This window comes from Globicephala melas, chromosome X (assembly GCF_963455315.2).
Source record: "Globicephala melas chromosome X, mGloMel1.2, whole genome shotgun sequence".
In the NCBI taxonomy this organism is placed as follows: Eukaryota; Metazoa; Chordata; class Mammalia; order Artiodactyla; family Delphinidae; genus Globicephala; species Globicephala melas.
The window spans coordinates 84,719,587-84,743,608 of record NC_083335.1 but is presented as its reverse complement, the minus strand read 5'-3'; the positions used below and the strand labels follow the sequence as shown (position 1 = coordinate 84,743,608).

Sequence of the window (24,022 nt, the reverse complement as noted above, 5' to 3'; positions counted from 1 at the left end):
CAGGGAGCGAGTTTGTATGAGACGGCATTTCCACCTCTTTGCAATGGCTTGCATAAAAGGGACAGTTGGTGTGTCTCCCATGAGGCCACCTGCACCCCCGTGGAGGCGTCTGCCCCACACATGTAGGTGTTTGCATGCAAGAGACAGTGTTTGGAGCCGATGTCCGTCCGAGAAAATCTCTCTCCCATAACCCCCACTCCACCCCCAAAACGAAACCTCATCCGGTACCCTTAAATACTGACAACCCTGAGCATCGCAGAGCAGAAATCTCTCTGTAGTGCAGAAGAGAAGATTAAGGGTACCGTCTTCAAGGAAGCTGGGTCTCCCCGACCCCTACTTCCATCCCAGGTCCCTGGTGAGGCCACATGGAGGGGGAATTATCTTCACAAACGGGGTGACTGGTATTCAGAAAGACAGAGTTCACTGTGAGGTCAGACTTCCCAGTCTTTGCAATGGGGACATGGGGGAGAGGGGTCAGAGGTGCCGCATGCTGAACCACCCCTCTACCCCAGCAATCCTGTGTTCACTCATTTCTTTCCCAAGCCTGTTCCTCTTCCGTCTGCTTGTGATTCAACACTTGGCCCCCTTATTCATGTACTATTCACATCTGGATTCATTACCCCTCCTACACATTCATCCCACAAACCTTTACTAGAGCCCACTCTCTGTGGGACTCCAAATCCTAGGGCTCCCAAGTCTCTGAAGAGGGCTCTACCCCTTGTCCTAGTGAGCAGCTCCAATGGGTGGCTCAAGGAGTACATACATAGGCATTTCAAAACTGGCTTTAAATACTGATCAGGGCGCCATGCAAAGGGACTGGGGTGAGAGCTTGTTACATATGAGTGGGGGCTGGGGTGCCTGAGAGAGAAGGGACCCACCCATCAGGGCAGCTGGGGTGCCCCACCCCCAACCTGGGATAAGGGAACAGAGTAGAGGCCCTCTCTGGAGGGTCCCAGGGCCAACCAGGAGCCAGCCCTCCCTTCGAGGTAGATCATCGCGGAGGGAACCAAGGAGGAGCTCCCACGGTGGCGATGACAGGCGGTCACTTCCTCAGTGGTATTGCTGATAGCTGGGGTAGCCTGGGGCTGGGGTACCCTCCTTAGGGGGCAGCTGGCTGGGGTCCTCCAGGAATGGGGGTGCTGGAGCAGGGAGAATTGGATAAAGATGAGTGGAGGAGGCAAGGCAGAGCATTTCCCACCTCTCCCTGGCCAGCTTCACCAGGAACTCACCATTGCGGAACTGCTGGGCAGTGTAGCGAGTGAGGAGGATGCCAACACCCTCGATGAGGGCCAACAGAATGCCTCCCATCATTGCTGAGCCCACCATGGCCAATGGGCCACCTGGAGGAATGAGGAGGCACAGGGAGACAGGTGAGAGCAGGCAGAACAGGGTGGAAGGGGCTGGGGCCTGGGGATGGGGCACTCACTGCGGGCAGCCAGCACAGCCCCGGTCAATGCTCCACTGGTGATGGAGTTCCAGGGATCTTCCTTGCCCCGCAGCCGCACCAGACCGCAGTCGATGGTGGAGAACAGGCCCCCCCACACTGCGAAGCTACCTGTTGAGGGACCACAGCCTAATTAGTGTTTGTGGGGAATCCCCAGAATATACGGCTCAGGGTCCAGGGACTCCCAAGGCTTGAATGCTCTGGCAAAGAACGGGGGGAAAAACCCAGAGGCAAAGGCAGATGGCAAACTCCTAGGGGAGAGCCCCCATCTGTCTCTGTGGTAGCTCCTTCAATCTGTCTGTAATTGCCATCGGCACTCCTTTCACCTTCACAGGGGGCTGACAAGTATTTTACGGGCAGATTTATCTGCTTCTATATGGCTTTTTTCTTGGCCCCGCCATGCACTCATTCCTCTCAGTTCTCTGACCAGGGATTGAACCTGGGTGACGGCAATGAAAGCCCGGAATCCTAACCACCAGGCAACCAGGGAACTCCCTTCTATATGGCTTTTAACAGAGCAACTTTGATCTTTGTAACTACCACACAGAACTGGAATTCTGACCTTGGTTTCAGGGAGAAGGAAAGGGGTTAGCAAAGCCAGTTAACAATACAATAGTTAAAATGTTTACTCAAGTCTTACTGTGTGCCAGGACCTGATCTACACACTGCATGTTACTTGACTTCTGAAAATTTATATTAGTTAATACTATCAAAGCGCTTAACAGAGCAACCAGCACTTAGTAAGTACTACCTAAGTTACATAAATTACAGAACTTATTGTTTTGTCATCCCCATGTTGCAGATGAGGTTCAGAGAGGTAAAGCCACTAGCCCAAGATCACACAGCAGGGAAGAGCCAGGGCCTGGATTTAAACTCCAGAACTCACCCATATGAAATTGCTGGGAAACATCACTCCCCCAGGAAGTCCCAGGCAGAGGTGGGACTAGAATCTGGACCCCCAACTTGCAGTCTAGACTCAAAGGAGCAACCAGCTCAACTCTGTTATCACATCTGTCTCCCCAAACCTCTCACCTCCAATCTGAGGGGCTCGGATCCTCACAGCGTTGACACTGCCTCTCATTCGGTGCCGAATTCCCTGGAGGAAAGTGAGGAGGAAGGGAATCAGAGCCCGGTTGAGGCCACTGGCAGACAAGGTTTCTAGCTTTTAAGAGAGGGATGGGGGCAGGAAACCTGGAGGGGTAGCAGGGGTAGAGATGTGGGGAAGGGGCCAAGAACTAGGGGGCTGGGGAGCACCCCAATATAGGTGCTCTAAGAGCTGGGATGAGAAATCATTCATTCATTCATTACTTAGCACCTATGTGCCAGGCACCATGCTGTGTGCAGGGATACAGCAGTAAACAAGGTAGACCTGGCCCCTACGCTCTCAGAGCTCACATTATAGTGGGGGAGACAGATCCTAAATAAGCGTACAGATAAGACAGCTTCAGACAGCAATAAGAACGCTAGAGGAAATAGGAAAAAGAGCTATGACAGTGGCTGAAGGGTCAGGAAAGACCTCTTTAAGGAGGGGGGCATTTATGCTGAGACCTTGAGGATAAGAGGGAGAAACCTGGACAAAGATCCAGGAAAGAGAGCTCCAGGAGATGAGGGGAGGGACAGGGCTAGACAGAGAAATTACAGAGACCTTGACAAATGCATGGCATTTAAAGTCATGACATTTGATGAGGTCTCCCAGGAAGGGGAGGGGGGTTGTCAGAGATAGAGAGTGAGAGAGAGAGGGAATAGATTACGTTAAATTAAAAGCATTTTCTCAGCTTTAAGGCTGTCCTCCTCCTGCCAATTAAACTCCTGTCACTTCCCTCTATCCAGGCTTCCAACCCAGAATCTGCCTCTAGGTAAAATCTGACTGGCTTTGCACACACACATTTAGGTTTTGGTGATGACCCTTTTGACATCACAGCATTTCCACAGAGGAGCTCCAGTTGGGTGGGGGGTGAGGGGCAGAGGTCATGTTTGCAGTTCCTCCAAACTTCCAGATCCTGGAGCCAGGCCTGGCATATAGTAGGTGAGCAGGCACCAGAATGAATAAGTGCATGTGACTAGCAGCTCCAAGCAGTTTTCAGAACAGTATCCCATGTGGGCAGGGCAGGACCCCCGCGCCACCCAGGGAAGGCCAGGACTCACGACAGGGGCATTGCGGAAGCCCTTAATGGCCTGGAAGACTCCACCGCCGATAACACCCATAGTGAAGGCGCCACCGCAATCATCCACAATTCGCCATGGGCTGCAAGCGGGAAGGGGAGGATGGGGTTAATGTGAGCCCTCCCTCTTGCCATGTCACAATGACTCTTTCCAACTGGGAGAGACTAAGTCACCCAAATGGGAAGCAGAATTTCAGATAATAGATTATTCTCCCCCTCATTTAAGCAAGAAATAGTGCGAAGGAGGGAAAATATTAGTCTTTGCCCTGTCCGCCCCTCCCCTTCGCAGCCAACCAAGAAATCAACCGCTTTACTACTATCAATGATTAAATGAATTGATAACAAGCAAAGAGTTGGCAAGTTTAAATAAGCGCTACAGAAGTGTTAAGCTAGCACTGTTACTAAAGCAGAACGGGCTCGCACCCCCCTTTCCCACAATGAGCACGTCCAACCAAGCCACGCCCTCTTTTTTTTTTTTTTAAAACCCGTACAACTGGGAAAAACCAATCGCAGACCGGGGGGATGATCCAGCACCGCTCAATACCGCACCACCCCCTCGGCTGGAATGGATTCGACCAGCGTGTCTTTTCGTTAACAAAGAGAGACTGGGAGGTACGAAGGCAAGGGAAACGTGGAGTGGTTCGTCCTTGCACCGCACCTTCTCCTTTAGGCACACAGTTGTGGCCCCTCTTAACGGAGCCCGAGTAGGAGGAAGGGGAGGGGAGCAGAAGGAGACAACAAATGTCTAAGAGTCTCCCGAGTCTGGGACGTGGCGCTGTGTGGCCGATGCCTCCCCCGCCCGCCTCCCACCGCTGGCCGTGGCGCCCCAGCAACAGTCCCGAGGCCTGCGCCCCTCGCCGTACCAAGGCTCCCGAGCGTACTCCTCCATGGCGCCGGCGTCCGGCCGCGCAGTCTGACTAAACCGCGGGCGGGCCACGCCCCCACCGTAAATGCACACAGGCGTTCGAGCTTTCCACCTATTCCAGGGCAATGATTGGGTCGTTTCACCAGAAGAAGTCAGACCAAGGGGCACTCTCATTGGCCAGCCAAGTTTGTGTCATCCTTTCGCCGCAGCCTGAGCTTAGCCCAGTTTCCTCCAGGCTCGGAGGGAGAGGACCTCGTTCTGGGGTTTGGGAGAAGAGAGTCGTGTAGTCCTGGCACTCATAGAAGCGACGAGAGAGAGACGGCCAGTCTGTCAGCTTTCCACTACCCGCGTGACTGTATTGGTAATGTCGGGGTGGGCGCATTTTTTGGAGCTGGAGGTGTTGCACTCTGCTCCCCCATCCCAGCGCCTTGGTTCCTTCCACCCGGTAGTCTTCGGGGGAAGTTGGGTGAGCCCATTTCTGGGGCGAGGGGCAGCCGCGTTTGGCCCCTGTGGCAGTGGGCGGAGCCTGGGCCTGGGAGAGGAACCCGGTCCTGGAGCACCCGGCCCGGGAGAGGAGGGTTGGTGAGAGTTTTGGTGATATTGCCATTTATCCCTTCCACCTTTTAGCGTAGGGTCTGTCGCCCAGCTCCTAGTGTAGGTGGGGGTCCAGATGAGTACTTGCTGAGGGGAGGCGCTTGGTTACAAGATCAGATTCAGTCCTCCTCTGAGCTGTTTTTTGGTCTGTCTGTTCTTCCCTAGGTCTGTCTGCTATCCGCTATGCCGCTGCCCGTTGCGCTGCAGACCCGCTTGGCCAAGAGAGGCATTCTCAAACATCTGGAGCCCGGTGAGAGAGCTAAGAGCAGATAGGCCTACCAATGTGGCAGGCTTGACAGGCACTTTGTTGTTGATACTGCCACTTGATACCTAGCATGGACCTACTTCGCACCAAGCAGTGGGGTGGCAGGCATTTCATTGTTAACAATGCGTATTCCTGACACCCATTCCTACCATATGAGGAGGCGGGTGGGGACGGGGAATAGACATTTCATCCTTAATAATACTGACAGTTGACGTGTATTTTTGGGTCTTCTATATCCCAAGTTTAATCCATCCATCAATCCCTGGAAGTGGTTACAAATTATCTAATAGTAAGGATAGTAACAGTTGACAGAAGCTGACATCTACCGCAGCCTCCTGTGGGCCAAGCACAGTGGCAGGATGCTAATACTTTGCTCTTTACCATACTAATAGATAACATTATTTTAGACCTACTGTGGAGCCAGGCACTGTGCTGGTGATATATACCTTATTGTTCACCGTATCAATAGCTGACATGTATTTTGGGTCTACTTGAAGTGTCATACACATTATGGTGAACAGTATATAAAATAATGATAGGATCTATCATTTCAGCCTACTGTGCTGCTGTTGCTAGTATTTCTACCTTATTGTAAGTAATAGCAAAAGCTGGCATCTAGTTTGGGCTAGGGTGTTCCAGGTACTGGAAAACTCATCTTATTTTCACTTTATTGATAAGTGACATCTATTACAAGCCTGTTGTGTGCCAAGCATAGATCTTTGGTTAATAATACTGATAATGATCATTGATATGACATTTACTTTAAGGCTGTTGGTACCAGGCCCTGTGCTGATTGTATATATCTTACTAACAATACCGATGATTATAGCTGACATCTATTTTGGGCCTGTTGTGTGACAGGCACTCTGCTGTTGCTGACATATACATTTCATTGTTAGCTATAGGTGAAATCTATGATAGACCTATGGAGGTCCAGGTACTTATACACCTTTTTCATTCTGTTGATAGTAACTGACAACAGTTGTAGGCCTCAGGAACTGAATAGATTCAGAGAAGCGTTTGGATAAATCCCTTGCTATCCAAACTTGCTAGTCAATATACCGGAGTCAGAAACCTCATATTCGCCAAGCCAGATAAGTTCAGGTAACATTATGTCATATCTGAACCCAGAAACAGAACAGATTTGGGTAAATTTTTTGGTAAATCCTAATATTCAGATACTTGGATTTGGAATGTGAGCAATATTTTTTAGGGCACTTGAGACCTGGCACACACACGTGGTCCATGTGAATGTGAGTGTGTCTCCCCAGGCCCTGACTGCAGGATGGGGATCCCTCTGGTCCTTACTGCTGTCCTCCTTTCCTCCTTGTCCTGCCAGAACCGGAGGAAGAGATCATTGCCGAGGACTATGATGATGATCCTGTGGACTATGAGGCTACCCGGTTGGAGGGCCTGCCACCAAGCTGGTACAAGGTGTTTGACCCTTCCTGGTGAGTCTGGGGATGCAGCGGGGTGGGCTGGGGGCAAATGGGGGCCACAAAGGAAGACATCTGGGGGTCCCTCCCTGTAGGGTCCTGGCATGGGGCAGGTACAGGCAGAGATCGGGGAGACAAGAGTTGAGGCTACAAGGAGAGGATATCTGTGCTGACATTCCTTCTCTCCCTCCCTCCCTCCACTGCCCTGCAGCGGGCTCCCTTACTACTGGAATGTGGACACAGACCTTGTGTCCTGGCTGTCCCCACATGATCCCAACTCCGTTGTTTCCAAATCTGCCAAGAAGCTCAGGAGCAGTAATGCAGGTGAGTTGGCAGATACAAGGGTGCCTCGAGTGTTCTTGCAGTTCTCCAGGAGGGGTCAGGTAAAAGACCAGGGCGGGTAAGACCAGGCAGACCCAGCCCCAGGCAAAGGAGGCTGTTGAAGGCAGAGGCTGCTGGGTCCTGAGGTGGCAGGAGGAAGGTCACAAGGCTTTCGTGTCCCCAGATGCTGAGGAGAAGTTGGATCGGAGCCATGAGAAATCGGACCGGGGCCACGAGAAATCGGACCGAGGTCACGAGAAGTCGGAACGCGGCCATGAGAAGTCAGAACGGAGCCATGAGAAGTCTGACAGAGACCGGGAGCGTGGTTATGACAAGGTGGACAGAGAGAGAGAGCGGGACAGGGATCGGGACCGGGACCGCGGGTATGACAAGGTGGACCGGGAAGAGGGCAAAGAACGGCGCCACCATCGCCGGGAGGAGCTGGCTCCCTACCCCAAGAGCAAGAAGGGTAAGCTGGGGTGAGGCAACGGGGGCACCAGGGGGGCACAGTGTAAGGAAGCCCTCGCTTGGCTTCACACGAGTGCCTGAGCCTGGGGCCTGGCAGCCTCAGGCTCCATTTCTTCTGGGGATGGGAGAGCTCGGTGATCGGGGACTCCTTGTGCCCCCGTCGAAGACCCCACTCTGCCACCTACTTCCGCAGTGGCAAGCCGGAAGGATGAAGAATTAGACCCCATGGACCCCAGTTCGTACTCAGATGCACCCCGGTAATTGACCACCCCTCGAGAGCCCTTCCTTTTTCCCCTTGACTCACTGCACCGCTGACTGTTCCTTTCTTCCTGTCTCCTTTCCCCCTTTGTCAGTTGTGGGTGGGTGGGAGGTGCCTGCCACAGTACACATATTATACATTCCCGCCCCCGCCCCTTGTCACCCCCAGGGGCACGTGGTCAACAGGACTCCCCAAGCGGAATGAGGCCAAGACGGGTGCAGACACGACAGCAGCCGGGCCCCTCTTCCAGCAGCGCCCTTACCCATCCCCGGGGGCTGTGCTCCGGGCCAATGCCGAGGCCTCCCGAACCAAGCAGCAGGACTGAACCTTCCCCAGCCCGGCCCACCCTGGGGTTCTTAATAAAAGCTTTTCGGTGGATCATGCCCACGAGACCTGAGTGCTTCCTTCTCTCACACTTTTGAGACTTCCCAACCCAAGTCAGCAAGATGCAAAACACATTTTATTTACAAAAACTCACCTAAGAAATAGTGTAGGGGTAGCAGGGGCATGGGGGTGGTTGGGTCCTGTCTGGGCCAGAGTTTAGTCATGTCAGCCCTGCGTGGGAGAGGGGGTGTGGGGACAGGGGGTTCGGCGTCTACCCCCCCCCCAGTACTGATCAGAGCGTTTGGTCCTGGCTGGACCAGGGCAAGAAGGGAGAGTGAGGCCAGGCCAGCGTCTTCAATCCCAGCGGCTAGGAACCCTTCACCTTGGTGAGCAACCTGTGGTGGGAACGGGGAGGAAAGAAAAACACAGAAAACTGGGGTGGGCTGGCAGGTGGACGTCCTGAGCAAGCAAGGATGACTAGGGAGGCTGGTAGTCCCCAGGGTTAGTAACAGAGCCCATGTGGAGAGAGCGGGTACCCTGGGTCAGAAAGCTACACGTGGACTAAATAAATACAATATCTTTATTTGGCATTGGGTATCCTGACATTTGTTCATTACAGTTCCTTAAAAAAACAAACCAAAAAATCAGAACAAATTAATCAAAAATAAAGATCCAACGGCCCTATGTACATATAGCAAAGACAGCCCAGGCATTGTGCGTGCACGCATGCGCGCGCGCACACACACACACACACACACACACACACACACACACACCCATATACACCCTGGGAGACAGTTAAGGGGTCAATAAGCTTTGGGGAGTGCAGGGGGCAGGTTCCACATTTCAGCAATTTAAAGACACCCCTCCCCATGAAGGGTGCCTCGTACAGCCAGTGGGGTATCATGAGTGTGGCTGGCAGCTTTATTTTTCCTCTCAGGGTATCTTAGAAAAAAACCCTGCATCCAGCAACTGACAGTGTCTTAGATTCCATGAGATTAGGCCACTTCAAGGACCTCCCTTCTCCATTTTTCCCACACCCTGGATCATTCATCTGATTACACCACAAACCCCCAAATCGCAAACAAATGGCCCCTACTGCACCCTCCCCTTGAATGGGCTGATGCAAAAATCTCAGCTGTCGCCCCCCTTCCTCTCTCTCTGGGTGCTCACAAGAGGCCCATTTTCAAGTCCCTGTGTTAGGGAAGCTGCCCCAAGGCCACAAAAAGAGCTACTAATATGATCCAGTGTGGTTGTCAGGGAGGAGAGAAGGCCTCAAGCTATCAGAATCGGAACCCCACACATAGGCATCAGTCATTACTAAGGAGTTGTAGGATTTTTGTCCAATTTGTCCCTACAAAGGTGGAGGGATTGCTGGGAGGGACTCTCCCAGGCATGAGACACAGGACGCCTCTGGCTGAGGGGGGCAGACGAAAAAAGCCTTGAATAACAACACCCCCAACCCGGTCCCCAAAGAGGTTAGACTGAGACAGAGGAGGCAGCTCTAAAAACCCCTGGCTACAAGGAAGGGTTCACGTGATGCCCTGCCCTAGTCCCACAGGCTTCCAGAATTCTCGAGAACCTGGAAGAAAAGACCCTTCCAACCCCATGGGAGCCAGGCCCCGGTGGCAACTTGGGTCCTGCAGATGCCCAACACCCTCCACCCAGTGTCCCTCCCTGTCTCCCCCCACCGCCACCGCCAGCCCTCACTTCACCAGCACTGACTTTGGCAGAAAGGGCTCCGTGCTGACGTCTCCACGGTGGGAAGACAGCTGCGGTGGCGGTGGCTGCCCCGGAGGCTGCTGGTGAGTGCAGGGCCCAGAGGTGGAGGCAGACGCGGAAGCTATGGCTTTGGCTGCACCTCGGGGCAGGCTGTAGAGGTAGACGGCACCGATGACCAGCCCTGCACCAAGGGCAAACAAAGGGTCCACGTGGAAGCCAAAGAGGCGGATGGAGGCAACAGTGGACAGCACAATGGACAAGGAGGTGGCAAAGCCCTTGAGGATATTGTCGGCATACTTGACGACAACAGCCACCAGTAGCCCGCCGAAGGCCTGGTTGAGCACCACGCCCCAGACAGCAGGCGTGTACCCGAAAAAGAAGCCGCGGTGGGCTACAGCGGTGCCCTCGGCCCACCAGAGCCCCACCAGGCCCAGGGCTGTGCCGAAGAGGCCCAGCTGCAGGTTGCGCAGCCACACGGAGCCTGAGCTGCCTTTGAGGATCTTCTCAAAGTAGACACCTGCAAATCCCGAGGACAGACAGGACGCCACGACAGCTGCTAGGCCCGCCCCAGGGTTCTGATCCAGAGGCCGCGGGCTCCCACCGCCGGCTTGCTGTGCCTGGACAATGGCGACTCCGGTGAAGAGGAGCAGCAGGGAGGCCCACTGCAGCCGGGAAAGGCTGCGGTTCAGCATAAGCACGGAGAACAGTGCCGTGGTCAGGATCTTCAGCTGGTACGTGACCTGCGAGTGGCATGTGGAAGACACTGAGGGCTGCTTCCGACCCCCAACATGTACATGTGGGGGACGGCACCCACTGTGGGCCCCCAGGCACAATGGAGGGACAGGGTGGGGTAGATAACCATAAAAACAGCAAAAATATCCAGCCACTGGCCACTGACTGAGATGCGGCTAAATAGCTCTGAGGCGCCTCCCAGAAAGCACACAGGAGGATGGCTGTGCAAGGACGTCCTGGGCCACACCCAGGTCCACATCCCAACCCCATGTCCTAGCTGTGTGACGAGGGACAAAGCACTTGCCCTGTCTGAGCCCTGACATACCATCTGTAAATACAACTGATGTATGTGAAGCACCTCACACAGCAGGTAATGAATGAATGGTAAACATCCTGATGAGGGAGGTCTTGATAAGGATGTGTTGATACAAATGAATCAGCCATGAAATGACGTCAGTAAACATTTACATAGAGCTTACTATGTGCCAGGTGTGGGTCTAAGCACTTCACATGAATTCGTTTAATCCTCACATATGAAGTGTGTTATTGTAATGTCCAATTTAAAGATGAGATGGAGAGGTTACGTGACTTGCCCAATATCACACAGCTGGAAAGTAGCAGAGCTGGGATTTGAACCCAGGCAGCCTGGCCCCAGAATCCAGGCTCTTTAACCATCTTAAAGGTTGCTTGTAAATAGCCTAAAGCTTATCCATCACCAACCAAGGGCTCTTCCCAGATATTACTTCTTTTAGTCATCTCAGTGAGTAGCTACTATTACCATTTCCATTCCCAGTTCTCACAGATGAGGAAACCGAGGTTGAGGAAGATCCAAGGACATTCTGGAGGAAACACAGCCCCCGCTCTCTGCAGCCCTCCCTCCCCAACATCCTATATCCCCCACCCCAGCCAGTTCCTGGGCTTGGGGCTCACCTGGAAAGTGGCAGCTGGCAGGTTGGAGATGGCAACATACTGGAGGTTATTCTGCAAGGTGTAGATGAGAGAGGGCACTGCAAGCTTGAGTGTGTCCACATACTGCACCAGGACAGCCTCGTGGAGGAAAAGAACCAGGTGCTTCACGTTACCTAGGTGGAGGGAGGAGAGCCCTGTTTAGCGCTGACTTCCAAAGATGGGGATCCTCTAAAGGACAGGACTGGGCCTGGTCCTGTGTCTCCCCACCACACTCCGACTCCCTGAGGGCTAGAATGAGGTCTGCACTCTCGGTTTCTCTAGAGTACAAACATGTCTCCAGCAAGCCTTTCGGATACTCAGTCTGAGAATCACAGACCATATTTCACTCATCTTAGAGCCCACTTCCCTGGCACAAAGTCCCAGGGCAAGCACTCAGTACAGTTTGTGCAATGAAATAATCAGCACTAACTAGGAGCTTGTGAAGTAGAAGCTCTAGGAGTGTGGGTGGAAAGCTATTTACCAAGCAGAGGGAAAGTTTTAGACTCAGCTTTTATTTTTTTTAAAGATTTTTTTGATGTGGACCATTTTTAAAGTCTTCATTGAATTTGTACAATATTGCTTCTGTTTTACATTTTGGTTTTTTGGCCGCGAGCCATGTGTGATCTTAGCTCCCTGACCAGGGATCGAACGAACCCACACCCCCTGCATTGGAAGGCGAAGCCTTAACTACTGGACTGCCAGGGAAGTTCCTTAGACTCAACTTTTAGACTTTTCCTAGTTCCTTCCTAGCCTGAGAGCTGCCTGAGGGCAGGGGCCATCTTCCACTTGGCCGCCTCCTTCTGTCAGCCCCACACACACCAAGCATTTGCCCCTGTCACATGGAAGAATGCAGGCTTGACTCTAAAGCAGAAAGTCTGGTTGGGACCTGCTCCAATCAATAAATGAGAATAATTTCCTATATAATAAGACCTTTGCAAATCTCACCCCACTTTTTTGCAGTTCATCTTTTAAGACTCATCTGAGTGTCCCTCCTCAGGGAAAACCCCACAACCACTGCACAAGGTTACTGCAGGAACTCCTGCTGATGCTCATTCACAAAACCCTGCCCTTTCCCTTCATGGCATTAATCCCAGGAGTAACTATCAACCTCTAACCCTTTACCCAAATTCCCTGGGCCCAGGGGTTTGGGTGTTCAAGAATGTCCAGGTGTTAGAAAGGTAACACGGCATATATACTATACATTTCACATAACACACACAACGTATATGGCGCTGCACACCGTAATCAAGCACATTCATATTTCTGCAGTGACCCGTGGACACATTCACACCAAATGAGAAAACTAAAAAAATAAAACGGGGGGGGGGGTTGCTGAAATTGTAGATAAGAGATGAAAGCTGTGATTAACCTGTAGCTATTTGTTTCTCCCCATCTAAAATATCAGCCCCCTGAGGGCAAGATGCACGTCTGCATCGCTAACATGTCCACCTCCACAGCCAGAACATGGCCTGCCACACAGTGTTCACTCGAACCGTCTCAGACTCAATCTAGAACAGAGCAGATGAGTTCCTAAACTGCTGCCTCCCAGGGCCCTGGAGCTAATGAGTGGGTGAGAATGCTTTCTTCAGTGTAAATACCTAGGGCAGAGCTGCATGCGAGGCCTTTATAGAGAAATGACTGGGCAACATTTTAAAGAAGGCCTTTGGGGAGGTGTTTAAGTTAGTAAATAAATTCAACTTATAGGAAATATAGAGGACAGAAGAACATGTTAAATGAGACCAGTGGGAGGCACTCAGCAAAATCCAGGCTACCCGAAGTCTACAAGACAAACAACCTTATGTCTTCGAGAAATTAACTGCAGAGAGAAAAAAAAACAGTTGGAGGGGAAACTAGAGGCTAGCCGACCTAGAAGACACCAACCAATTACAAAGCACTGACTTTATATAAACCTGATTCAAACAAAATTTTTAAAACTTTTATGACATTTGAGAAATCATTACGAATTTGAACACTGACTGGATATTTGATTATTTGATTAACTTAAAAAATTATTGTTAATTTTTTGATGTATGATTTCTAGCAGTCATGACTGATTGAAGTCATTATTTTAAATGTACCGAAATATTTACTCAAGATAATAAGAGGGAATTTACTTCAAAATAATACTTCATGTGGGACATACTTCAATATAACAAGGTGGGGCTTCCCCGGTGGCGTAGTGGTTGAGAGCCCGCCTGCCGATGCAGGGGACACGGGTTCGTGCCCCGGTCCGGGAAGATCCCACATGCCGCGGAGCGGCTGGACCCGTGAGCAATGGCCGCTGAGCCTGCGCGTCCGGAGGCTGTGCTCCGCAACGGGAGAGGCCACAACAGTGAGAGGCCTGCGTACCGCAAAAAAAAAAAAAATTAAAAAAAAATATATATCAAGGTGCAGAGTAGGTAAACAGACACATAGATTGGTAGTGAGTGGATAATCACTGATGCTGTTTAATGGCAGAGTGGCCACGAGTTGATCATTGTTGAATCTCGGTGATGGGACATGGATATTTTACCATTTTATTATTTTCTCTGATTTTGTGTTTGAAATTCTCCATAATGAAAAGTTAGAGAGAAATCAATAAATCATCATGTAAGGGTCACCTGCTACCTTATGGGCACAGACTGTCTCATTCCTTCAGTGTTTACTGGCCAGCTCCTGGGGAGTTAGGGGTATAAACATGTGGATGCAGCTACTCATAGCTGGAGGTACAAGGCAGCCAAGCCACACTTACACAGTCCCCAGGCATTTTCATAGACACAGAGATAATCCCCCAACCAAATCCTCCACGTGGGAGCGGGTACGTACACACACACACACACACACACACACACACACACACACACACACACACACACACACACACACACTGCCACCCACCGACTCCAATGCAGCCCCCCTCCCTGCAGCCCCTCTCCCTGGCTCATACCCCTCTTCTGTGCGAAGAGCAGCAGCAGGCAAGTGAGACCTTTGAGCACTTCAGCCATGACCACAGCAGTGGTGGCAAAGAAGCGGTCCCCAGGCAATGTGCGGGCATAGCGGATGCTGAGGATGAGGGAGGCATTCTGGACCACCAGCACAGCTAGGGATATGTATTTGAGGCGCCGGTGAGCTGTGGGGAATGGAAGGAGTAAGGGGGAAGAAGGGGTCAAAAGCTGCTGTGGCATAACCACACTACCACCCTCCCCTCTCCTTTCTCAACCAGGATCCTCCTAGCCACCGCTACTTCCTCCTTCTGCCTGCCTATCCTGACCCAACGTGAGTCTCATCCCTGCCAGCTTCCACTGCCTCAGCCACAGGCAGGAAGAGCCAGAAAGGGAGAAGTGGGCCTCTCCCTGTCCAGCCCATACCTGGAATCCTTGCTGAGGTGTCAGGAAATGGGTGGGGCAGGTCCTGGACACCCACCTCAGCCCTCTCTCCCTCCCCTGAGTGAGAAGCAACCCTGCCCTGGGCAGAATACCAACTGCATCCTCGACATTTATTGAGTGCTTACTGCGTGCCTATCATTGGGATAAGGGATTTATATGGATCACCTCAACAGACCCCTACATGGCTCTGATCTCTGAATGAACTATCAGTGTTCCCATTTTATGGATGAACAACCAAATATTTATATGAAATGATGGTTCTATTTAGTGAATGATTGTCTCATGTGAAAAACGATACCCTAATACAAGGAATGAGACCACTGTATATAAGGCATGTCCATCCCTTAAGGAACGTTCTGTCATCTAAATTATTCCATTCCCTTACACTCAGAATGGTCTCTCCAACCCCTCCCGCCTATGATGACTGATTCCTCCCTGCCCCAGAATGGTCTAACAAATATAAGAAATGATTCCCTCACTGTCCAAAGGATTGAACCCCATGTAGTAAATGGTTACTCCACTAAGAATGGTCTGGGTCCCTTAACGATATAAGGAAATATTTCCCTATACACCAATCATCCTCCCACCACCGCATACCCCCACCCAAGGAATTATCCCTTGTCCTGCTCACACTCACAATGAACTCTCCCCGTTATAAGGAATGGCCTGGCACCCTCAGAACGTCCTTTCTCCGCCATATAAGGAAGGCCCCTCCCACTGCAACATACAATGAACTATCTCCATCAGGAAGGGACCCCTAGAATGGTCTTCTCCCCATATAATGGACATCCCTATCCTCAAAACATTCTAAGTCATATAAGGAAGAACCTGCCCCACCCTAACTCACAATACCCCTGTCCCTTTACAAGGAAGAAACCACCTCCCTCAGAACAGCTCCTCCCTTCTGTAAGGAAGAACTCTCCCGCTCTCAGAATGGTCTCTCCCTTGTATAAGGACGGACCCCCACACACACTCAGAATGGTCTTAGTGGTCTTAGCCTCCCCAAAAGGAAACACCCGCCTCCAACTCAGAATGGTCTCTACTCCCCATTTGCAGAAGGGACCTCCCCATCACCCTCAGAATGGTCTCTTCCGCGCCCCCAAAACACACGTCCTCCTCCCACCCTCCCACTCCCCACACATAGGTTGGTCCGTACGGGATGCTCCCTCTCGCCTCAGTGAGGAACCTTTCTGACCCCCCCGCGATCCCACCCCCCGGCCCGCCGCCGACTGCTCAGCCACAGCCTGTCTCACCCGCAGTCGTGGTCCCAGGCTCCAACATCCCTGCAGAGACCACCCCTGGCCCGGCCGCCGCGGGGGAACCGCCGGACCCCACCGCTGCCATGTTGGCATCTGCCTGGCCCGTCCCCTCGGCAACAGTAAGCCACTTCCGTGTCCGTTACTTCCGCTTCCGGGACCCCGGGGTGGGGATGGGGCGAGCGAGAAGCTTCCCAGAGCGGTGGCTCTCCTCGTTCGCTCCTGAACGCTAGTTTAAGAGCGGTCTCAGGATTTCCAAATTCCGTTGAGATCCGGAGGCAGGGCACGCAGCCGGCTCAGTCTCCCACCGTCTTTACAGAGCCTCTTTAGCCCACTCCCGTTACTAAACCCGCCCTCATCTTCTTTGACCCCGCTTTCCATATCGCCCGCCCATTCTGTCTCGTCTCTTTGGTTCCGGTGTCTGTCTCCTGTCTCGGCTCTTTATTGCCACCTTCTGATGGCACCGCCCTTTCTGCATCAAAACTCCTGGGTCCTTCCGGGTTGGACTGAAGTTCTTTTCCCTTCTGCCGGCGAGGCCAACCTCCGCCCCCTGGAGAGACAGCGGGCATCTGGGAGGGAAGTGAGACTTTGAGGGAACAGGGCAGGTGAGGGTCAGGCAGGTAAGCGAGCAGATAAAGGCAGGGCAGTTAAGGATATACTAGTGAAATGGCACAGGAGAGTTCAGACTGAGAAGGGAGGACAAGTGAGTCACCATTAAGAATGGAAAAGTGAGAAGTGGGTAGGTAAGCCAGTAGGTGAGAGGTTTACAGGTTAGTTGTTTTTTGTTGTTTTTTGCCACGCTGCCTGGTTTGCATGATCTTAGTTCCTCGACCAGGGATTGAACCTGGGCCACCGCAGTTAGGACTAGCACCTAGTCCTAACCACTGGACCGCCAGGAAATTCCCTAGGTTAGCTGTTGAAAGCAGGGCAAGAGAAGGTACAACTGAGGTCGGGACAAGTGCAACTATGATAAAATAGGGCAGGGCAGGTAAGTCAAGAGTTGAGGAAGTTGAAGTGAGCGGGATGAACAGGTAAGAAGACAAGGAAGAGGTGAAAAAGGTAGAGGCAAAACAGGTGACTCCACCTTGGACGTTATTAGAAAACAAGGAAGGGCTAGGAAGATTCCTGTCAGCGCTCAACCCCCACCCTGCCCTCACCAAGCCCCAGAAAGGGCTTTTCTTCTCCCATGGGGAAGGTATTTCCTCCCCTGGGGTTGGGGGAAAGGAGTTTTTTCTGCCTCTGAGCTGACCATCTTTGATTCGGGAGTGTGTCCCAGACATCTTCAATGTCTATGGTATCTCCAAAGCAGCCCTTCTGCACATACGGGGTGCTACATAAGAGCTGAGGGGAAAATCAAGTTTTTCTTTCACCTTAAATGAACCCATAAAAGATCTTCAGGATGGCACCACAAGACTGAGGCTTCCCGTGGGCAGAGAGGTCCAATCCATCTCCCTCTTGGCTCAGCATTCAGTAGATGCTCCACGAATGCCTCACCACATCTACAAATGGCCAGTCGCTTCTGATTCTATTACATTTATTAAATAGTGGGTTTCCACACATGGCTTTTTAAATAATCCAGGCGGGGGAGAAGGAAGAGGAAGATACAGTTGGAGCTCTCCTTCCCCAATACATAAGTATTTACATTTCAGCAACTGGACAACCCTGGCTCAGAAGGAGGCAGCAAGAATCAAAAAAAGGTGGAGGGTGGGGCCCTAGGAGAACAAACAACAAGACATTTCCCTCACTCCATCCCCCCAAAAACCATCCACCCCATCCTAGTGGACTCTAGTAGTGTCCATCTCCCATCCCCTCCCAAATCATGAAAGTGGGGTTTCTCCTCACCAGAATAAGAGCACTTGGGATAACAGAGTAGGGTCCCCTCACACACACACACAAAAGCCCTGGGACAACAATAGGGCTTACCTCCCCCAGAATAAACAACCCTGGGCTGAGGTAGGCAAGCAGCTTGACTGAATATGGGACCCTAGGCTAGGGGAAAGTGTCCCTTTGCTAAAATAAGAGCCGCTGGGGTATTGGAAGGAAAGCACCCTTGCCCAAGTCAGAGCATTTAAACTAAGTTTGTGTGGTGGTAGCAGGAGGTGCCAGTGTAGGGGTTACTGCTCATCAGAATAAGAGCCCTGCAGGCTCAGAATGTAATTTCAACCAAATAAACACCCTTAGCAAAACAAGAAGCAAAGAAGGACCCCCTCCAGAATAACAGAGCATACGTTCTGGGAGGAAGGCTCCTTAGCAGGATTGGGATAGGGACTAGGTAAACTTGGCTTATGTCTTCTGACACCTGATCCCCAATCTCTGACCCTAGTAACACTGGATTTTTAATGACCTGTAAAACCAGATCAACAGATGTCCATCTATCCCTGTGGCGTGGCCATGGGATGGCTATTCCAACTAATGGGGGCCCTGGCCAGGACTAGGGCAGTAGGGACCAGGCCAAAGGGGTGGAACTCCCTTTGGGAGTGTTGAGGGATGCATCCTCAGCTGGTGTCTGCATCCAGGGGTCCAGCAGGATCTCCTCCAGTGTGGGTCGGGCAGAGGGTTTGGGGGCCAGGCACCGGCGGATTAGGGCACAACAGTCTGCAGATCAGAAGCACACAGGAGATTAGCAGTGAGTTGGGGGCACCAATCCCTGGGAGGGATGAAGTCTGGTGGGCTAGGGTGGGTGGGGCCTCACCTGGGGAGACGTGGGCAGGGAAGTGGAGCTCAGCCTCCAGAATCTCCTGGTCTCTCTCAAAGGGAATGTCCCCACATACCATGTCATAGAGGAGGATACCCAGTGACCAGACAGTGGCTGGGAGTGCGTGGTACTGATGACGAGAGATCCACTCCGGGGGGCTGTACACCCTTGTCCCTGTACATAAGCCACAGGTTAGACCATTCTCTGATAATGCCCTTCTCCCATCCCACCCTCCCCAGGAAGTATGGTTGCTTCACTAGAATTAAGAGAACTCACTGTATGAGCAGGGTCCCCTCACCAGAATAGAAGCTCAATGGAATAAAAGCACTTAAAAGGTACAGTAGGACCTCCTTACCAGAAAAAGAAGACTCAGGATAATAGCAGGATCCCATCATCAGAATAAGAGCCCAGAACAAGATCAGGGCACTGTCAGAAGATGGACTTATTAGAGAGCAAGGCTTGAAAGCCCCTAAAATTAAAACTCAAGAACCTTATAAAGGTGTACTATAGATCAAGGGTTACAGGATACCCCAGCACTGGAGGTCAAATGTCAAGAGGCCAAAAAGATAAAAGGTGAAAACTCCCCCCACAGAGATTTAGGGAAGCCTTACCATCAAAGTCAGTGTAGGGTTCATCATGAAGCAGGGCGCCAGAACCAAAATCAATGAGTTTGGCACAGCCCCGGCGGAGGTCCATCAGGATGTTCTCATCCTTGATGTCACGATGGACAACTCCACGGGCATGGCAGTGCCGAACAGCTGCCACTACCTGGGCAAAGAGACAGCGGCTTCGGCCTTCACCCAACGGGCCCTGCTCTGTGATGTAGTCAAAGAGATCCTGGGCAGGCAGAGGCCGCTCAAGGACCAGCATGAAGCCCTCTGGTGTCTCGAACCAGTCAAGCAGGCGGATCACACCAGGGTGTCCACCACCTGCACCCACCTTCCATAGCAGTGCCACTTCCAGTGGGCATGTGACTGAGTCTGACTGGGGGGGGGGAAGCAGGGAGAGAAAAGAGAATACAGACATCAGGCTAGCAGCTTTGAGGCTGACTTCTCGCCTGAACTTAAATCATAGCTCCTCAGCCTCCTGACTGTGTGGCCTTGAGCAACCTGCTTCCTTCCCTGGGCCTCAGTTCTCTCATCTTAAGGGCTTAAACTCACATAGCCATTGGGAAGGTGATTCAAGCTTAAGGCTATGGGGTGGGGAGGGATAAATTGGGAGATTGGGATTGACATGTTAGCACTACTATATGTAAAATAGATAACTAATACGGACCTACTGTGTAGCACAGGGAACTCTACTCAATACTCTGTAATGACCTATATTGGGAAAGAATCTAAAAAAAGTAAAAGTGGATATATGTATATTTATAACTGATTCACTTTGCTGTACAGCAGAAACTAACACAATATTGTGAATCAACTATATTCCAATAAAATTTAATTTTAAAAAAGCCAAAGCCTTTGCACATCTGGCATGTAATAGGAGCTCAGTTCATTTTTGTTTTTGTTTTTGGCTGTGCCACTTGCAGGATCCTAGTTCCCCAACCAGGGACTGAACCTGGGCCACAGCAGTGAAAATGCCAAATCTCAACCAGTGGACCACCAGGGAATTCCCTCAGGAAATGTTTGAGGAATAAATGAAGGTGGTTCTTAACAAAAGGCCTTCAGCAGAAGCAAGTGATAAACACTATTATGTAGTAATTTATCTGTTTTGTCCACTGACATCTGTAAAGAGACTAGAATAGTACCTTACACACAGTGTTGCTTGATAAATGTTAAAAATGTTTTAAATAGATAAAAGCACTTTATAGCAGAGAATCTGACGCAGTTAGCACTCAATAAATACTATTATTGTGTGATGGTTTGTCTGCTTTGTTCATTGCCATAGCTCAAACACTAGAACAATGCTTGGTAACAGGGCAGAGCTCAATACATAGTTGTTAAATAGGTGAAAGCAATTAGTAGAAAAGGACTAGCACAAAAAGAGCTCTCAATAAATGTAATATTTTGCCAAGTGCCTAGAATTGTACCTGGCACGTTCTAGGTGCTAATATACAGTTGTTAAATAGCTAAAAGTGATTAACTGCAAAGGAACTGGCACAAAGTAAGAACTCAATAGTGTCATTATGTGATATTTTGTCACTGTCACCAAGCATCTAGAACCGTGTTGAATGAAAATACTTAGTGGAAATTGGAACACAGTAAGCTTTTATGATGAAGCAAAGTCTGAGGCATACAGTCGGTACTCAATAAAAGGCATACATGTTACTGGTCACAAAACCCGCCCCACTCTCGAAGCCCTGCGCGGGCACACGGACTGCCAGAAGCAGCCTTCCTGCCTGAGCTGGGGCCCTCTGCCGGCCAGTGCACTGACTTGCACAGCCGCAGACAGGTTTTCTCACGGTGATGAAAATTCCGCTACTGCGCAGGGGCACCTTCTCCCTCTGGGTCCCACAGCCTGCTCAGGCGCAGTTTCCCCAGAGCCCGCCAGGCGGCGCTCCCGCCCCTACAACTTGCCCAGACCCGCCCTGTTGTCCATTAGCGCTCTAAAGGCAGAAGAGAAGCAGCCACCGTCACCATGGCAACCAATGACCTCTGCCCCTCTTTCCTCACCAGCATGCCCTGCGGGCAGCCCCTGAGGCAATGTTTAGAGGCTGAGAAAGGAGGGTGGGAGGGGAGAATCCAGGGCTCTAGGGGAACTGGGGTGAGTCAGAACTGTATGGAGGTGTGGATATCACCACAGGGGAGTAAACATGGGCTGGTAGGAGTGTTCTCACCGTTACAGGGCCCAAGGAGTTATACAAACCATAGAAAGGCGAAATCCATCGTCAGAGATGGCGTCGCCAGGTCAAAAAGGACTGCAAAGATACTCACCCAGGGGGACCAGCCCAGCACGCGATTCCGGGGGATCACTTTGATGGCCACCTGAAGAAGCGGGCTGAGGTGAGGGAGCCAGCACATGACCCTCAGACCTCTCCCGGTCTGGACCCTCACCCTAGTCTTTCTGGTCCCAACCAACCACTCCACACCACAACCCCAAATGAGCTGGTGCTTCTCCCCTGCCCTCCAAGTCTCCAAAACCAAGTACACCTCTCCCACCATCTTTGGCCCTGGGCTCTTCCTTCTCAAGGCTTCAGGACCCCTCACTCCACGTGACGAGTTCTGAATTTCCTAACACCCCAAGCCCTCGATCTTCCCATCCAGCCCCAGGACACCCCAACCCGGTAGGGGGGGTCCTGGTCCTCACGGCTCCACCCTGGACACCTGCCTCCAAAATCCCAAAAATCTCAACTCTAGGTCCCCACCTCCCCACATATATACACCTCTCCTGGATCGCAAGGTCTAGAGTCCTCACGACCCGCCACTCTCCAGTCTCACTCCCTGGACTTCCAGAATCCTTGCCCTGAAACACCCCCTTCCCACACATACCCACCTGGACCGCCACACACACACACACACAGGCGCGCGCGCGCGCGCGCACACACACACACACACACACACACACACACAGGCGCGCACTCAAGACACCCTCAGCAACCCGGATCCCGGCCCTCATGACCCTACCACTCGCACACTGTAGGCTCATTCCCTACTCAATTAGCATCCCAGCCCCGGGGCTCCCGCCGCTGCCACACACACCTGGCCCTCCCAAGACCCTCGTGGTGGATACCTGGAGTCGGTCTGTGACGCGATGTCCTGCGAAGACGGTGCCAAAGCCCCCCTTACCCAGGAGGGGGCCGAGTCGGTACTCGGCCTCGAACGCTTCCCGATCCTTGCCTCCTACGCAGGCGGAGGCGAGGAAGTCAGGGTGGCGGCGTGCTGAGGCCGGCCGCGACCCTCTCCCCCTCCCCCCGCGCCGCCCTCAACCACTTCAGCCCGCCCGGCCTGGTCGCGCGGTAGGGGAGCCCCTCTCACCTGGCGGCGGCGTGGGGGTCATGGGGGCCACCGGGAGCCCCTGCAGAGGCTTAGTCAACATGGAGGAGGAGCTGCGCAGATTGAGCCCGCTGAGCCCGCAAGGCGTGGACGCCCGGGGCAGCGAGGCCGGGGAACCAGGACTGGGGGGCGCCAGGATGGAAGGTAAGGAAACTGGTGGCCCAGAAGAGCCGGCAAACAGAGCAACCTTAAGATTCGCCGCGCGCGCCAGCCCCGAAGCTACTGAGACAGGGCACTAGCTTCCCGAGAGAGTCGCCCCGGGCGACGGCCCCGCCCACTTGGCTTTGATCAATCCGGACGCAGCACCTGCTGTACCCCAGCCAATCGGAGCCAGCCCTTATTTGCATGCCACCCTAACGTTTCAAGTACCCCCTTATGCAAATACATGCCCGGATCTTCCGCGGGGGCGGGGTCTGCATGCAAATGAGGGGGCGCGTGCGAAGAGGAAACTGGTTTTGGGAATCCCTTTTGCAGCAAGCGCGTTTGTTTTGGTTGTTGCGCGGAGTTGTTTTTATATATGTGTCTGTATGTGTATATATAAACTTAAAAAAAAACCTGCACCGCCTCCTTTCCTAGGAAGTTGGTTGGCCGCCGCTGCCTCGAGATTAGCGCGGAGATAACGCCAGGCCTTCTAAGGGTTCTAAGAATCCCGGCCTGTGGTTATCCAGGACCCTGTCTCCGGAAGGGTGCTCCTCAAACCAGGACCAGAGCCCTCTAGGCGCCCGGCGGCCTCCGCCCGGAAACTGAAGCCGGGGATCCTGGAAGAACCTGTTCAGCCGTCAGGGAGGGCTAACCTCCCTGACAACCACCTCAGGGGAAGCGCTGGTCCAAGGCACCGTTCCCATGCCCGGAGGCCACGGCCTGTGGGGTGTTTGTGGAACCCTTAACGTAGACAGACCTGGCTAGACCCAGCCATGAACCCAGTCAGCAGGTCTAGAATCTGGAATGGCGGGGGGGGGGGTTCTTGGGGTTGGGAGCAAGCCAGAGTAGTGGTGGCTTGGGGTGTGCTTCTGGATGAGAGAGACAGGGGCTACGAGGGCTCGGGGAGGTAGTAAAATACCCTCAGTCACAAATTTGGGAAAAATAGGCCTCATGCTGCAAATGGACAGACATGCACTCCAAAGACACACACACAGAAGCAGCATGTGAGAAATACACAAACACATACGGCCAGACACATTCACATGAACTTGTCCTAGACACACATGTACATATGTACTGTCACACAGAG

General features: G+C 52.2%; 4 protein-coding genes across 6 annotated transcripts; 1 reads left to right on the top strand and 3 right to left on the bottom strand.

Annotated features, from left to right (window-relative positions):
• Positions 1-766: 766 nt before the first annotated feature.
• On the bottom strand, positions 767-4,613 carry TIMM17B (translocase of inner mitochondrial membrane 17B). The gene is made up of 6 exons (XM_030846681.2): positions 4,470-4,613; positions 3,590-3,689; positions 2,477-2,540; positions 1,427-1,555; positions 1,230-1,340; positions 767-1,139 (listed from the first exon to the last, which is right to left on the bottom strand). Exons 1-6 carry the CDS (start codon positions 4,493-4,495, stop codon positions 1,051-1,053), a joined length of 519 nt encoding a protein of 172 aa, XP_030702541.1. The 5' UTR covers positions 4,496-4,613; the 3' UTR covers positions 767-1,050.
• A 68-nt stretch (positions 4,614-4,681) lies between these two features.
• PQBP1 (polyglutamine binding protein 1) lies at positions 4,682-8,197 on the top strand. The gene is made up of 7 exons (XM_030846680.3): positions 4,682-4,832; positions 5,231-5,315; positions 6,670-6,781; positions 6,978-7,090; positions 7,272-7,556; positions 7,749-7,812; positions 7,983-8,197. Exons 2-7 carry the CDS (start codon positions 5,249-5,251, stop codon positions 8,137-8,139), a joined length of 798 nt encoding a protein of 265 aa, XP_030702540.1. The 5' UTR covers positions 4,682-4,832; positions 5,231-5,248; the 3' UTR covers positions 8,140-8,197.
• Positions 8,198-8,255: 58 nt separating this feature from the next.
• On the bottom strand, positions 8,256-16,959 carry SLC35A2 (solute carrier family 35 member A2). Of its 3 annotated transcripts, XM_060292579.2 has the most exons (6): positions 16,159-16,911; positions 15,922-15,944; positions 14,888-14,957; positions 14,467-14,649; positions 11,523-11,674; positions 8,731-10,600 (listed from the first exon to the last, which is right to left on the bottom strand). In XM_060292579.2, the coding sequence occupies exons 1-6, from the start codon at positions 16,247-16,249 to the stop codon at positions 9,845-9,847; spliced, it is 1,275 nt and encodes a 424-aa protein (XP_060148562.1). In that variant the 5' UTR covers positions 16,250-16,911; the 3' UTR covers positions 8,731-9,844. The 3 variants fall into 3 exon arrangements, with proteins under 3 accessions (XP_030702538.2, XP_030702534.1, XP_060148562.1); XM_030846678.3 differs by lacking the exons at positions 14,888-14,957; positions 15,922-15,944 and adding an exon at positions 8,256-8,533 and having other exon boundaries at positions 9,864-10,010; positions 16,159-16,959; XM_030846674.3 differs by lacking the exons at positions 14,888-14,957; positions 15,922-15,944 and adding an exon at positions 8,380-8,533 and having other exon boundaries at positions 9,864-10,600; positions 16,159-16,486.
• A 700-nt stretch (positions 16,960-17,659) lies between these two features.
• On the bottom strand, positions 17,660-23,260 carry PIM2 (Pim-2 proto-oncogene, serine/threonine kinase). Its single transcript, XM_030846679.3, has 6 exons — positions 22,774-23,260; positions 22,529-22,638; positions 21,733-21,783; positions 19,468-19,840; positions 18,854-19,030; positions 17,660-18,756 (listed from the first exon to the last, which is right to left on the bottom strand). The coding sequence occupies exons 1-6, from the start codon at positions 22,832-22,834 to the stop codon at positions 18,593-18,595; spliced, it is 936 nt and encodes a 311-aa protein (XP_030702539.1). The 5' UTR covers positions 22,835-23,260; the 3' UTR covers positions 17,660-18,592.
• Between the last annotated feature and the right edge of the window lie 762 nt (positions 23,261-24,022).

What these genes read in the sequence shown, in the direction of transcription:
- TIMM17B (XM_030846681.2), bottom strand. Translation starts at nt 4,495, where the DNA reads ATGGAGGAGTACGCTCGGGAGCCTTG. An exon ending in GAGTACGCTCGGGAGCCTTG is followed by an intron (nt 3,690 to 4,469) that starts GTACGGCGAGGG and finishes TCCCGCTTGCAG; the next exon opens with CCCATGGCGAATTGTGGATG. An exon ending in TGCCCAGCAGTTCCGCAATG is followed by an intron (nt 1,140 to 1,229) that starts GTGAGTTCCTGG and finishes TCCCTGCTCCAG; the next exon opens with CACCCCCATTCCTGGAGGAC.
- SLC35A2 (XM_060292579.2), bottom strand. Translation starts at nt 16,249, where the DNA reads ATGGCAGCGGTGGGGTCCGGCGGTTCCCCCGCGGCGGCCGGGCCAGGG. An exon ending in CCATTCTGAGTTGGAGGCGG is followed by an intron (nt 14,958 to 15,921) that starts GTGTTTCCTTTT and finishes CACTCAGGGGAG; the next exon opens with GGAGAGAGGGCTGAGGTGGG. An exon ending in TGCCAGCTGCCACTTTCCAG is followed by an intron (nt 10,601 to 11,522) that starts GTGAGCCCCAAG and finishes TGCCACTCGCAG; the next exon opens with GTCACGTACCAGCTGAAGAT.
- PQBP1 (XM_030846680.3), top strand. Translation starts at nt 5,249, where the DNA reads ATGCCGCTGCCCGTTGCGCTGCAGACCCGCTTGGCCAAGAGAGGCATT. An exon ending in CTACCCCAAGAGCAAGAAGG is followed by an intron (nt 7,557 to 7,748) that starts GTAAGCTGGGGT and finishes CTACTTCCGCAG; the next exon opens with TGGCAAGCCGGAAGGATGAA. An exon ending in TCGTACTCAGATGCACCCCG is followed by an intron (nt 7,813 to 7,982) that starts GTAATTGACCAC and finishes TGTCACCCCCAG; the next exon opens with GGGCACGTGGTCAACAGGAC.
- PIM2 (XM_030846679.3), bottom strand. Translation starts at nt 22,834, where the DNA reads ATGTTGACTAAGCCTCTGCAGGGGCTCCCGGTGGCCCCCATGACCCCC. An exon ending in GACCCCCACGCCGCCGCCAG is followed by an intron (nt 22,639 to 22,773) that starts GTGAGAGGGGCT and finishes CCGCCTGCGTAG; the next exon opens with GAGGCAAGGATCGGGAAGCG. An exon ending in TGCTGGGCTGGTCCCCCTGG is followed by an intron (nt 19,841 to 21,732) that starts GTGAGTATCTTT and finishes CCCCCCCCCCAG; the next exon opens with TCAGACTCAGTCACATGCCC.